General features: G+C 39.9%; 1 protein-coding gene across 1 annotated transcript in view; it reads right to left on the reverse strand.

Moving 5' to 3' along the window:
* IQGAP2 (IQ motif containing GTPase activating protein 2) overlaps nucleotides 1–15,957 on the reverse strand; it is a 269,990-nt gene that overhangs the window by 208,214 nt on the left and 45,819 nt on the right. Inside the window, exon 2 of the mRNA XM_059694287.1 lies at nucleotides 13,735–13,834. Within this exon, the coding sequence (XP_059550270.1) occupies nucleotides 13,735–13,834 (100 nt within the window). The remainder of the gene's footprint in view (nucleotides 1–13,734; nucleotides 13,835–15,957) is intronic.

The following is a 15,957-nucleotide window of genomic DNA, read 5'->3' on the forward strand; positions in this document are numbered from 1 at the left end:
ACCCCTGTGACCCTGATGCAGGTGGTGAATGAATTTGAGAATCACTGTCCGAAGTCACTCTCTCACTCAGATGACGTAGCTGCCTCAACTTTTGCCCTGTGAAATATCGGAGGCAGAAACATGTATATCACAATTATTGAAGCAAAAAAACCCCCTCAACATTTAAGTCAAACAAGACTGAATGAGGAGAGTAAGAAAATGACTAGAACTGTTCATTCTTGAATTCCTGTCCTAGCACTTAAATAGATTCAAGTTACTTGGCAAAAAAATAAAAGATATATGACAATGGCTAACTCCCTCCACACTATGAATTCAATATGTAACTAAAAGTAAACTTAAATTGAATTTATCAAACAACATAAGTTTAACATTTTTATTCTTTTTATAATTTCACCATTGATCTTTTTACTAATACTTTTGCTAATCAACATGACTTAGAGAGAATCACGAGAGCAAAGAGCAATTGTCAGTCAGGAGACCTGTCTTCTAATCCCAAGTCTACCACTAACTCCATGGATTAGGAGTTGATGAACTTCTCTGCGCTTTGGTGTACCCATACACAAAATGGGGATTTGCACTCTGTGAGAGGAAAGTTAAGTGTTCAGACCAAAAGTGCAATGGAAGAACATTCTTCATTCTACAAATGGAAGGGGAAAAAAATCATTCTGTGACAAAACTTGTACAAATGTTTTCCCCCTGCCAGTCCCTCTATGCCTTGAAAAAATGATACTTTTTTATGACTTTTAAGCATCTCAGCATGGAGCAGCATCTGGTGGTGAGGTTCATACAGGAAGGAAGAGACCTCTGCGGTGTTTGCTATTCATACCTTTTGATGTCTCCACAAAAAAGCAAAGCATTCTTCCAAACCAGTCATAATAGTGGCAGAACCAAAAAGACAATGGATAAATTGAATGTAGAAATCAGAGCTAACCATGAAGAAGCACCAAAAGTATCTTGGGTGAAAAGAGAATAAAGTCTACATCACGGAAAAGGGCAAATTCCTACTAAAAATTTTAAGACTAATAGAAAAAAGACAGAGAAAGAAAGAGACAGAAGGAAGGGAGGAAGAACACAGGCAAATTCTTCCCAGAACTACCAGTTATAGTGACAGTTAAAACAAAAACAAATAAGCAACCAACAGAAAAGAGATGGGGGGAGGAAAAAGGAAAAGGAAACCAAAAAATGACAATGGATAGTTATGTTGTGCTAATTTCTCCAAAACTCAGGTAGTGAGAACTGATCAAGAGTCATGACAAAGTTAGTCCATATAGAATCTGAAAACCAAGACTACCAAAACCAAAGTTTTGAATTTACAATACAGGCATAATCAAAACACATCAAGAAGAGTCAGTTTTGAAGTATACAGGCTTTGAAGTTAGACAGAACTGGGTTGGATTAAGTCATCTGTTGGCTGTGATCTTGGATAAATCACTTAAGTTTTTCCAGGATTTGGTTTCTCCGTCTATAAAATGGGGATAACCCTGTGTTGAGTGCCTGGGTACCATGGCTGGTGAAAGGACAATCGTGTGATAACCTTTGTAGTCAAGTACATTTGAAATCATGGAAAATTCCAAACCTCTCTCAGCTCCCCCACTTCGAAGAGCCTGAGAAACAAATATGAACTCTTTGGCTGGAGATGATTAATATCAATTATTTTAAAATACCAGCATTCTAAGAAGTTAAGCTTTTATCTGTCAGATCACAGCTGATTGGTACCTGTCCAACACGTACCTAAGGCTAGAATACAAAATATGTGAAACCAAGATCCACAAGTCTCCCAACGGCAGGCTCAGCTGATGGAGACCACTCAGTGTGTCCCACTGAGGCAGATAAGCAGTGCCTGGATCTGTCCCCAAGCATCTGACCTCCCAATGTCTGTTCTCCACATCCAATCCCTTGCCAAATGCTGTGACTTCTCCCTTTACATCCACAATATCTGACCCTTTTACTCCAGGCTCCATGGCACAATTCCTGGTCACCACCCAGCAGGACCTCAGTACCAATGTTTCCCACAAGGCCCCAGCTGCAAGCACCACAGCCTGGCTAGCTGGTACCATATCTCCTTGGGTGCCATGGAGACACCCATTAAGACCACATCTCATCCTCTCCTAGGCTACACCTGATGACCCCATTCTCCTTGAAGGTTACTTCCTGTCCCTTCTGGTGGGGTGTCCCTGTGGTGTGACAGCCCTGGCCCACCAAAAAGGTCTTAGACCTCTCCGGCATATGGTTCTCCCAGGGCAAGCTTGCCCAGGAGCCCTGAGAAGGATCCCTGCTCTCAACCCAGCTATGCCCCCTATGCCACCAGCCTGCCAGCCGCTGTGCAGAACAACCCCGCACTTCATCTTATTTCCTTGGACAGCAGAAGTGAGGTCAGTAGCAGTAAGAGAACAAGGAGAAAAATGCAGTTACCTTAGAAACAGCAAAACTATTTATGCTTAGAAGATACGGTTAAGAATTTCTTAAAATTTCATTAATATTTTGTGTAGAGAAATGACATGTCTTACTTAATGAGTTGATCACTAAGACAGACATTTTCCTCCAAATTCCAAGTTTCTATCAGCACTGCTTCTGAGCACAGCCCTGGGCGGCAAACTTGGAAATAAGGACAGGGAAGTCCCAGTGCATAGAGGAAATCCAGTGGATTCTCTAAAGAATTTCCCAGTCATAAGATTCTTTTTCTTAAAGTAATCACAAATACTCAGTGGTAAGCCAATCCACACTCAATGGGTCTCATTTGCTGAAACATTTCAAACACTTCTTTCAAATCCAATTCTCAAGTCACTAGTCACACACCCACTTAACCATGGGGATAGGCCCTGAGAAATTCATTCGGCTGTGGGCAAATTTCATTGTTGGGAACACCATGAGCACCCTTACACAAACCTAGAAGGTATAGCCTACGGCTGTAATTGGATGTGCTGTACTTCTCTTAGGCTGGCAGTCAGGGGGTTTGTTTACACCAGCCCTGACAGATGGCTTTTCTTTTTGTAATGCAAGTGCCTGATTTTAGTCTTGATTGGCAAGTCATCCACTCCAAGGAAGACTATCTAGAATAAATACAATTGCCAGCCACACACTAAAGAGTCAGGCAGCACCCCTGCACCCCACTGAGGTACCTTTGGTTTAAACATCTTGGTTGATTTTGATAACTGACCATTTGGGCTACTAGGTTTTTCCCTTTCCCATGCTTTAAATTCCCACTCTTCTGTTTTAAATTCATCAATAAGAGCCCAGGAACCCCCAGCCATCTCCTACCCCCAATCCCAATAAAATCAGAACCCCAGGCTCCTGCACTATGTATTTCTTTGCCCTCGTCCTTGACATGTGCCCCCTGGAGTACCTAGGGCAGGGGTGGGCAAACTTTTTGACTCGAGGGCCACAATGGGTTCTTAAACTGGACCGGAGGGCCGGAACAAAAGCATGGATGGAGTGTTTGTGTGAACTAATATAAATTCAAAGTAAACATCATTACATAAAAGGGTACGGTCTTTTTTTTCAATAGTTTTATTCATTTCAAACGGGCCGGATCCGGCCTGCGGGCCGTAGTTTGCCCACGGCTGACCTAGGGCCTGTAAGTAGTAAACGTTTTCTTCTTCAGAACTTCCTAATGGCTATCACTAAAGGGCATCTTGCAATCATAATAAAAACCACACGGGTCGGTCCGGTGTTAACACTGGTTTAGCAAGGAGAGATGTCTGTGGAAACCACACAGGTGAGTGCCCCCAGGCATTTTTAGCCATCGCATTACTACTGCTAGACTGAGACCTGCACAACACAGTAATCCACTGCTCTAAGACATTTCCAAGGCTCTGATGCCACTAGGCACTGAGCAAGAGGAATTTTTCAGCTCCACTGTGTACAGTCTTATGGGACCACCATTGTACATGTGGTCTGTCATTGATGAAAACGCTGGGATGCGGCACATAACTGTACCAGGTAAGGCCAGAGCTTGAGGTCTGATCTAATCAATGAGGTGTCCTTTTGGTATCTGAGTTGTAAGCACTGAAACAAAAGGAATCACGCCCTTGTTTTGTTTCCCTTCTAGAGTGCATACAAAACTGTCCCAGACTCACTAATACAGAGAATAGCCTGGCTCACATAAAAAGCCCTTTGAAGATAATATTTCTAAACAAGCCCATCAGCAAGGGAAGGCTTTTTTGCTTTGTTTATTTTCAGAGGTAGGACAGAAAAAGTAAGCACAGCAAAAGATTTGTATGCATTTTCTCTTCCCTTAAAAAAAAGGGGGGGGGGATATAATATTTCAGGAACTTTCCTTGGGGAACACAATAGCAGCTTCATTCATAACTATTCGCTCAACTGTGATTTACAAATTCCCTCTCCATTTCTTGCCAAGATCCCTCTCCCATCCCCTGACCTTCATAATAGCTGCAGTTGGATTTCCTTCCTCAATTCAGTTTTCCCAAAGAGAACTCTCTATCTTAAAATTGCATAGTTGTCCTAAAAGACTAAACAAAGGAAGTTCATAAAATAGATTAATTTTCATTATTCAAATATATTTTGCAAAGCTAACGTGAAATCTACTCAGCAGTACTAATTCCTTTAGAAAATTAACTCCTATAATTTAAACAGTGAAATTTCTGGCATCCGAGAGAAACTTTCAAAGCCCATATGAGTAGCAGACTTGTCTACACAGCCTCATTTCAGCAAAATCACCACAGCAAAGAAACTATCAACTTAGCTTTCAGGGCCTACCCAAGAAAAAAACTTAAAAGCCCACTTTTAGTGTTATTTAAAATGGTAGAGGAACGAAAAGCTTAGCTTAAAAAGCTCACAATTCAAAAGCACCACAGCATAAATAACCTTAGTACCTTAATCATTTAGACTTGATTTGGTTTCTGACAGTAACAAAAAGGATTTCCACCACCCCCTTCTCCCCCCAGCAAATACCCTTTCCTGGGTCAATTTCAAAAGGATATGTACACAACATGTAAAAGGCAACTTCTAAGGTGGCCTCGAGGTGGCCCAGCCTTCTTGAATTCATGCCCTTATACAATTGCCCCTTGAGCATAGGCTGTATTTAGTAATTTGATTCTAATGAATAAAATTCACCAGACTTTGGAATGCCGCTTCCGAAAATAGGTTACATAAAGACTCTGGCCTCCATTTTACTTGCCTTTTCTTGGTCTCGTTGGCTCCCTCTGACGGAAGCCACTACCATGTTGGGAGCTGCCCTACAGAGAGACCCATATGTCAAGGAACTGAGGAATGCCTCTGGCCAACAGCAGCGAGAAATGAAGTCCCCAGTCCAAACGCCCACAGGAACGGAATCCTGCCAACTCCATGAGTGAGCTTGGAGCCCGTCTGCCTTGCCTGAAGCTTGTGTGAGACTAAGAGCCAGAGGACCCACGGCTAAGCCCAGATTCCTGACCCTCCAAAATCATGACATAAATGTTTGTTGTTTTAAGCCCCTAAGTTTTAGAGTAATTTGTTACACAGTTAAGGATAACTAATACATATGCCAGACATGCTCTCCCTCCCAATGTAATTATGATTAGCTCTGCATGACATCATCTAAACCCTTTTGCCTATGGAGGAACACACCCCTAGGGTGCAGAGGCACTTTACAAAACAACTTTCTCTCTTTTTTGGCCATAAAAGTATGCCTTTTTCATTTGCCCCTCCTTGCCGTTAATATTAGTACTGTGATACTTAACAAATCTATATGCACAGGCTTCATAATTTTATAAACTATGAGCAATAATTTCAGCCATAAATCATATTAATGCACAGGTTACCTCATCCTCTTTTCATTCATTCATTCATTCATTCACTGGAAAATACTCTATGCCATTCTCTGGATATATTCTAGTTCACTGTGGTATAATTAAATTATCTAGGATTCTCAGCTTCATAACCCATTACATACAAAGCAAGAAGGACTTGTATCACCTAACTGCAATACAGAATTTTCCATTGAGACAATGGTTAAATTTTACCTCTAGACTGATAGTCTAGTCAAATCACCCAAAATCCTGTCTACCATGAATCTAATCCATATTCTACTTGTTACCTCCAGGAGAACCAAAACGTGAGAAATGGAGTACAATAAATCCTTATTAGTAACAAATGATAATCCAAGGTTGAGTACTTCATTTAAGTATGTGAAGGATCTGATGTCATGAACCTTATGTAATAGGAGTATCTGACCTAGATGGGGATGTCAGGGAGAGAAGGACTCACTACAAAAGTGAGCTGCGATCTGAACACTGAACAGAGTCCAACTAGATAAAGAATAGGAAAAGGTCCTGTGTGGGAGGGAACATGGAAATGAAAGGGAGTCAGTGTGGCTGGAATATAGAACAGAGAACAGGGCACGACATGAAACTGGAGAGGCTGTGAGGACTGGATTATGTGGAGCCTATAAATGAGCTTGGTCTTTTTTTAAAATTTTTATTTTATTGTTTAAAGTATTAAAAATAGTAGTACATATGTCTCCTTTTTTTCCCCATTGACCTTCCCCCCTCCCCTACCCTCCTCCCCGCAGTGTCTTGTGTCCATTGGTTATGCTTATATGCATGCATACAAGTCCTTCAGTTGATCTCTTACCCTACCCCCCTCAACACTCCCCAGCCTTCCCACTGTAATTTGACAGTCTGTTTGATGCTTCTCTGCCCCTGTATCTATCTTTTTGTTCATCAGGTTATAATGTTCTTTATTACCCATAAATGAGTGAGATCATGTGGTATTTTTCTTTCACTGCCTGGCTTATTTCACTTAGCATAATAATGAGCTTGGTCTTTATCCCAAGAATATTGAGAAGTAATTGGCCACAACAGATCAGATTTTAAAAAGAGTCATCTGACTATGATACAGATAAAAGACTGAAGGGGACCAGAGAAATGCGGTAACCAATTAGAGGTCATTGCAGTAATCCACCAAGAGATGTTAAAAGCCTTCAGTAATTTGGTGGTGGGAGAGAGAGGTGAACATCTGAGAGATATTAGGATGAAGATGGGCTAGAAACAGGGAGATGCTCACGCATGCACATACAGAGATATTAACAGAACAACGGCCAAGGAAAGAATCTGAAACTCTTGAGTAAAAGCTTTAACCAAATAGTGAGCTTTTCTGAGCGTAACATTATTAGTTGCTTGATCTTCAGCTTCCAAGATGACCCTACAATGGATGCTCCAAAAACATCTGTAAAATGAATAGTGTTTAGATACCTCACGTATCTTAGGAATACCTCCTGTATGCATTTTATCTGCTCAATACCACTTAATCTTATTTCACAGCTTTACTATTTTCCTCTCCATGTCAGTCTGATCAAAGGAACTTTAAATGACAGCTTTAATGAGATATAATTTATATACCACACAATTCATCCTTTTAAAGTATGTAATTCAGTAGTTTTCATTATACTTATAGAATCATGAAACCATCCTACAGTCATTTTTAGAGCCTTTTTGTCCCTGCAACAAGAAACTCATACCTATTATCAATCACTCCCCCATCCACCTATTCCCTAGTCCTTAATATTAGGCAACAACTATCTATTTTTTATATCTAAATATTTGCCTGTTCTGGACATTTCATGGATTTCCTGCCCTAGCTGGTTTGGCTCAGTGAATAGAGCGTCAGCCTGCGGACTAAGGGTCCCAGGTTCGATTCCGGCCAAGGGCACATGCCTGGGTTGTGGGTTTGACCCCCAGTAGGGGGCGTGCAGGAGGTACCCAATCAATGACTCTCTCTCATCATGGATGTTTCTATCTTCCTCTCCCTTTCCCTTCCTCTCTGAAATCAATAAATATATTTAAATGGATTTCCCATATGTCCCTGCCCCCACACAAGCATAGTATCTCCCATTATCAATATCCCCCACCAGAGCGGAACATTTGTTATAACTGATGAACCTACATGAACACATCCCAATCCCCCAAAGACCACAGTTTACACTATAGTTCATCTTGGTGTTATACATTATATGGGTTTGGACAAACATTTAATAATATTTATCTATTGTGGTATCATACAGAGTATTTTCACTGCCAGAGTCTGTCCATTCAACTTCCTTTCCACAGTCACTGATGTGTTGTGTCCATAGTTTTGCCACTTGCAATAATGTCATATAGCTGGCATCATATCGTATGTAGCCTTTCAAGATGGGATTCTTTCACTTCATAATATGCACTTAAGGCTCTTCTTTGTCTTTTCATTTGCATGGCTTGATAGCTCATTACTTTTTTAGTGATCAATAGTATTTCACTCTCTGCCTGTACCATAGTTTATTTATCCATTCATCTAATGAAGGACATCTTGGTTGCTTTAAAGTTGTGGCTATTAAGAAAAAAAAGCTTCTATAAACATCCATGTACAACTTTTTGTGTGGACATAAGCCTTCACTCTGTTTTTACCCAGTACAATTGCTGGATCATATAATCAGAGTATGTTTAGTTTTGTAAGACATTGTCACATTGTCTTCCAAAGTGGATGTACTGTTTCGCATTTCCACAAGCAATTAATGAAAGCTCTTGTAGTTCCACATTCTTGCTAGCAGTTGGTGTTGTCAGTGCTCTAGATTTTACCTATTCTTACAGGTGTTTAGTGATATCTCATTGTTGCTTTATTTTGCATTTCCCTGATGACATAGACCATGGAGCACTCTTTCCTATGCTTATTTGCCATTTGTATGTCTTCTTTGATGAGGTGTTAGGTAAAATATCTTTGGCCCATTTTTTAATCGGGTTATTTTCTTATTGTTGAGTTTTAAGAGTTCTTATATATTTTGGGTAATATTCCTTTCTCCTAGTCTGTAGCTTTTTCATTCTCTTGACATTTGTCTTTTCTTGTAGAAAAGAAATTTTTAATTTTAATGAAACCCGACTTATCAATTCTCTCTCTCATGAATCATGCCATGGGTGCTATATCTTAAAAGCCATTGCCATAGTTAAGTTCTAGGTTTTCTTTTTTTGTTACCTTTAAGGAGTTTCATAGTTTTGTATCTTATACATAGGTCTGATCTACTGGAGTTCATTTTTGTGAAGGTATTAAGGTTAGTGTCTAGACTCATTTTTCACATGTGGATGTCCAGTTGTTCCCACACCATTTGTTGAAAAGACCAGCTTTGTTCCACTGTATTGCTTTGCTCCTTTAAAAAAAAAAATCAATTTACTATATGTACCAGGGTCTATTTCTGGGCTCTGTATTCTGTTCCATTGATCTATTTGTCTATTCTTCCAACAATGCTACACTCTCTTGATTACTGTAGCTTTATAATAAGTTTGAAGTTGGGTCTTCCAACCCTGTTCTCCTTCACTATTGTGTTGGCTATTCTGGTTCTTTTGCTTCTCCATATAAACTTTTAAAACAGGTTGTCAATATCTACAAAATAACTTGCTGGGATTTTTTTTTTAATCCTCACCCAATGATATTTTTCCCATTGATTTTTTTTTTTTTTTTTTGAGAGACAGAGTAGAAAGGAGGGGGAAGAGACAGAGAGAGACGGGGGGGAGGGGACATCGAGGTGAGAGAGACACATAATCATGTCACCTGTGAACAAAAACAGTTTATCTTCTTTTCCAATAACTATACTTTTTGTTCCCTTTTCTTATTTTATTGCATTAGCTCAATCTTCCAGTATAATGCTGGAAAGGAGTGGTGAGAGGAGGCATCTTTACCTTGTACCCGATCTTAGTGGGAAAGCTTTGAGTTTCCCACCATTAAGTATGATGTTAGCTGTAGGTTTGTTGTAAAACAGCCTTAATCCAGTTGAGGATGTTTCCCTCCATTTCTAGTTTACGAAGTATTTTTTTTTAATCATAAATAGGTATTGTATTTTTTTTCCAAATGGTGTTTCTGCATCTACTGATATAATTATGTTATTTTTCTTATTTAACCTGTTGATGCGATGGATCACATTGATTGATTTTCACATGTTGAACCAGCCTTGCATACTTGGGCTAAATCTCACTCGTGATTTATATAGTTCTATACATTACTAGTTTTGATTTGCTAATATCATTTTTTATAGCTGAATAATGTTTCATTGTATGGATATACCATATTTTGTTCATCCATTCATCAGCAGATGGACATTTGAGTTGTTTCCAATTTTGCTCTTATGAATAATGTTTCAGTGAGCATTTTGTGCAGGTTTTTATATGGACATAGACAGAGATTTTCAATTTTCTTGGGTATATACCTAGTGATGGAATTGCTGGATCATTTGGTAACTCAATATTTAATTTTTTGAGGAACTGCTAGACTTTTTACAAAATAACTGCACCATTTTACAATCCAACCAGCAATGTATGAGAGTTCCAATTTCTTTCCATCCTTGTAAACATTTGTTATTATCAACCTTTTTTATTATAGCTATCTTAGTTTGAGTGGTATCTCATTGTAGTTTTGATTTGCATTTCCCTAATGACTGATGGTTAAGCATTTTTTCACTGTCTTGATAGTATTCTTTAAAAAAAGGTTTATCCTATATAATAAAGAGATAATATGCAAATTGACCATCACACCCTCACACAAGATGACCGTGCCCATGTGGTCACAAGATGGCCGCCACAAGATGGCCTGCAGGGGAAGGCACTTGGGGGCAACCAGGCCTGCAGGGGAGGGCAGTTGGGGGCAACCAGGCCTGCAGGGGAGGGCACTTGGGGGGGGGGACAAGGCCTGCAGGGGAGGGCACTTGGGGGTGATTGGGCTGGCAGGGGAGCAGTTAGGCGTCAATCAAGCCGGCAGGGGAGTGGTTAGGGGGTGATCAGGCTGGCAGGCAGAAGTGGTTAGGGGCAATCAGGCAGGTAGGCAGGCAAGTGGTTGGGAGCCAGCAGTCCTGGATTGTGAGAGGGATGTCCCAGATTGGAGAGGGTGCAGGCTAGGCTGAGGGACACCCCCTGCCCCCCCCCCCCCCCCACACACACATACCAGTGCACAAATTTCATGCACTGGGCCTCTAGTTTTTTATAATGTCTAATTTATTTTCTTTTTTGTGCTCATGCTTCTGGTGTTCAGTCTCAGATACCATTGCCTAACCCACGGTCATAAAGATTTACCCCTATGTTTTCTTATAAGAAATGTATAGTTGTGGTTCTCACATTTAGATTAACAATCTATTTTAAGACAATTTTTGTATATGAAAAGACTTTTTCCCTCCCATTGAATTGTTCTAATTGGATTTGGGGTTCAACTAAGCTTGCATTCCTGGGGTAAATCCCACTTGGTGGTTTATAATCCTTTCTATATGCTGCTGGACTTGGTTTGCTAGTGTTTTACTGAAAATTTTTGTATTTGTATTGATAAGGAATATTGATCTATAGTTTTCCTGAAGTATGTTTATTTGATTTTAGTATGAGACAACAAAACTAGACAAAGATATTGGTATCTGGTCTCAATAGAGTAAGTTGGAAAGTCTCCTCTCACATTTTTTGTAAGAGTGGGAATTTTATTTTTATTACTAACTGGATCTTTTTACTTGTTATAAGTCTATTCAGATTTTTTATTTCTTGAGTTAGTTTTGGTAGTTTGTGTCTTTCCAGGAATTTGTCCATTTCACCTAGGTTTTGTAATTTGTTGGCATATAATTATTCATAGTATTTGTCTTTTTTATTTCTTTTTTAAAGTTAAACATATGTAAACTATTATAATTATGAATTTTTAATACATATAAACTAGAAATGCTTCCATTCTCACTTCTGGAAAGAAAGAAAAGAGGCACAAAGACAGAACCAACACATTTCTAGTTAAAATACATGAAAGTCAGTTCAACTGAAATAAGAAACAAGAAAGAATTCCTGGCTAAACTTACATATTCTAAGTGTACCATTTAGCACAAACTCAATATTCTAAGCCAACTATAGTCATATGAACACAGACATAAGCATGCACTATAATAAACTCAGTATGACAAATTCCTAAGGCATTAAGATTGTCAGAATTTTGTATACTATGCTTTCTGAAATCATAGCACACATATTAATACATCTATTAATAGCCACATAGTTTTTACATACCCTATGACCAAAAACCAGCTTTCCTGAAAGTCCCAAAAAGTGTTCAGATCTCCATAAAAGATTCATAAGTACACATTTTTCAAAATCTCCTTATAAAAATGAATTTATAAAAACTGTATACAGTTTTTTCTTTCAATGAAACTATTTCTAAGGAAGCTTTCTTTAAAGAACCCGGGCTAATGGTTAAGTTGACTTTTCTAAAACAATATTCAACTACATAAAGAATATGACAAGTTTTCAAGCTATACTGATACCACTCAGGAGTAAACTGTGCTCATGTTATAACTATATACCTGACTGGCACTATAGTTCACACACTTACACCTTCTTGATTTTAGTTGATTTTTAGGAGGAAAAATCCATGAAGTAGGTAGGTCAGATGGTATAACATCTTTATCATCCCATTACAGAACAAACAAAACTGAAGTTTCCACAGAACAGATGACTCACCCAAGGTCACACAGCTCCTAAGTGTTGAAGGTGGGACCGGGAAATTCAGTCTGCTGACTCCCAATGACACACCTTCTCTGTGTGACACTGCTTCCCACTCACCAAGAACAGGAGGCAAAAACTTAGACTGCAAAGTGTGTGTCAGGAGGAAGTCTCTACCAACTCCCCTAAACGTTTTCATTGAAAGCATGTTGTTTTTGAATGTCTATGAATCACTCTCCTTATCTAACTTTTTTAGCAACTTGACTAAAAGCATGTTCTTAACCATCTTAGACTGATAATGAGTCTTCAGTGACCTGCAACCTAACTGTAGATTTCAAAGACATGTTAAATAACCTTTAAAACTTGGTCTTTAGAGCTTAGAGTTACAAGACACTGTTAAAATATGAAACAACCCTGGAAAGTGCTCTTTTAAATAATTCTGAAGCCAAATTAGCACATGTGTCACTAAATGGTCTACACAACATTGACTAAAAAAACTCATTCTTCTGGCTCTGTAGATAGCTATTTATTAGTGATCAGAGGTAATTAACACCATTGACCATTAACTAAATGTTTATTTTCTCTATAGATAAGAGAGCTGGGAATATGCCATTTGTCTGTGGAACAATAATGTTGCTCCAATACAGACCAAACCATTAACCAGAATCTAACTCATGGCCTATGAGCACTGCAGTATGCAAAGGACAAAGTTCCGATTCCTCTGGCACAGAAGCCGAAGTGCAAATATCTTCTTTATCTGCACTTTCTCCTTGGAGAACCCAACATTTACTTATAATCTAAGAAGGCTACGAGTCAGTGTGAGTTTAGAGAACATATCCTAAGTAGTCACACACCCATGAATTACAAAGGAGATTGCTGTCATAAACCTACCCTCTAGCTTAGTGACCAATGGACTTCAGTCCAAAATGCTTTTGTCCTATTGGGCATTTACTAGTATAATCATTGGGGTAAAGGTGGGGAAAAGATCTGAGGAAGCTCTGGGGGAAAGGGAGTTGATGTAAGTCTTTGCTGCTCCCCCACATCCAAGCAAGTGAGATGAGAAATTTGAAATAATCTGCAACTTGCCCAGAGATTTCCTGGGAGGCTCTGAAGAAGGAAAAGGAACAGCTGTTTCCCTGGTGCCGTGGCCTTGGCTGTGGTAGTAACTTTTTCTCAATTCTGCCTGATCATTTACAAAAAATAGGTAGTTCTTCTCCGTTACCCTCCTACCAACAAGAGTGCAGATGAGTTACTAAAAGTATAGTACCCCAAAGCTTATCTCCAAGAGAAGGTACACAAATAGGCCAAGTCTGGATCTCACCTTTTGGCTTCCTCTAGGTGGCACAAATATTCGTAAGCGATGTTCTGCCGCCGCCTCTCATCCATCTCCTCTGCAGAGAGCCTTTCATCATCCACAATAGCTGGAAACAGAGGAAAACATTGCATTACTGTCGGGACAGTGTTCATCAGCTAAACACCTGAGACAATCAACTAGAAAACTCACATGCAGTTCAACACTGAACAGTGAGACATGGGGTACTATAATGTCAAGCATAGGAACAAATTTGCTTTGAGTTTTACAATATTATATTATCTCTAACAACAACAACAATAACAAAAAGCAATACTAAAGTACAGGTTGAAACTACTAAATAACAGGATGAGAACAGCTATCAGATTTCACAAACATGATGCCGTAGGAGTTAGACAACCTCAAATCAATTAGACCATGGTCTACTTAAAACAACTTCCATTCACAAGCTTGTGGAATTGTCCAGTGGCTCAGCTGGGACCATCCTGAAAATTCTGTTATTGAACAAAGAATCTACAAAGACCTGTGTTTTCCCACTCCTAGAAGGAATTTAGGCTTCGCCTCCAACCCAAATCCTATTTTACAGATGCCAAAGGCTCTAAAATTTCTCCCTCACTTATTTCTCAGCCTTTCTGAGACTAACCTTCCTGGTCAACAGCTATCCAGAAGCAAAAAGCAATGGATACAGCAAGTGAAGAGAATTTTCAATCCCACCCTCTTGATTCCAACACAAGCCTAGTATATAAAAGTCCATGCTGCAGCTTTGCTTTTCTGTAGAGAAGGCAGCCTCCCCATTTCCTGACTGTACTTCCTCTGGCCACAAGCTCAACAGCACCCACCACAGCCAATGGCCACATCAGCGAGCCCCGCTGTCTCTTTACGTGGCAACGCTCCTTTCTCATAAACAGGACCCCCTTTCTCTCTTCAATTCTCAACTTTAATTCTGATGGCTATGAAATGAATTTGGTTCCTTGTTTGTCAGATTACTCATCTGATTAAGACAACGTGTGTGTACAGCAGGATGGTCACATGGGGCAGGAATGTCAGTGTTTGCTTTTTTGTTCCCTAGCTGCGAGCTCCAGTCACCCGTTTTCATAAATGGGCTCTTGGTCCCAAGCAGTAGAGATAAGAATGCGAAGGTCACCCATCCATCCCTAAGAAAGACAAATCCTATGACCTACTGATGAGGAGTCCAAAATATCATTTTGGCAGTCGAAAGAAATTTAGATCGAATTCTGAACTCTAATTGGAGCAAATACAATGCTAAACACATAAGAACTAAAAATAATACCAAGCCCCAAAGGACTAAAATATGTAGTAGATACGTATTTGTTAAGCATGTATTTTGTTTCAAAGCCTTAGGCAAAATGTTTTCTATGCAGTTTCTCAGTCAAGTCTCATGATTTTATAGGCAGATAATTCATCCCACCCTCCAGTTGAGGCAACAGGTTTGAGAGATCATTTACCCAGGTGGAAGGCAGAAGATCATTTGCCCAGGTGGAAGGCAGAAACATCAGGGCTAGAAATAGTTGGATGGGATGAAAAAAATAAAAATGCCTGGAAGAACTTTGGGGAAAGCCTCTGTTTATGGATAAGGAGGAAAAGAAACCAGCGGAAGCCGAGAGAGGTGAGAAGAGCGCCAGGACAGGCTGGTATATAACCAGAGCCAGCCCACAAGAGCAGGAATTTCCACCCATGTGGCTCCGTTCCTTTAAACAGGGAGACCTCCTCCCAGCCCAATGATACCAATACAAAGATTTGTATTTGTCAAAAGCAACTTCTTTTTCTTAATAAACTGAATCTGATTTAATTTTAGAAGAGAGCACTCAGGTTTAGGAAAAGTACAAAAGCTCTCAAACAACCCTCCTTTGCTCCTCCCCTGCAAAATTCCAGCCTCCTCTCCCCTGAACTCGATTTCAACAACCCTCAGGTAGCCTTCTAGCCACACCCCCACCTCCACCCATTCTCCCCAGGGCCACCAGAAACATCTAATACATAGTCCAACTGATGCTACTCTCTGTCTCGAACCTTCAATGGATCCCCATTTCCTACAGAACAAAGTTCTAGAACACTTTCCCTCTCCACCCCTTCACAAAGCTGACATTTCAGCCATCCCTTCCAAGCAGTGCCATGTTTCAGGGCCACACCACAACTTTCAGGTTTGAGTGCTCTTGCTCTCCACCCTGTCTCTGCCTGGAAAGCCCTGTCCCTCCTTCTATGTGTGACATCTTT

This window comes from Myotis daubentonii, chromosome 4 (assembly GCF_963259705.1).
Source record: "Myotis daubentonii chromosome 4, mMyoDau2.1, whole genome shotgun sequence".
In the NCBI taxonomy this organism is placed as follows: Eukaryota; Metazoa; Chordata; class Mammalia; order Chiroptera; family Vespertilionidae; genus Myotis; species Myotis daubentonii.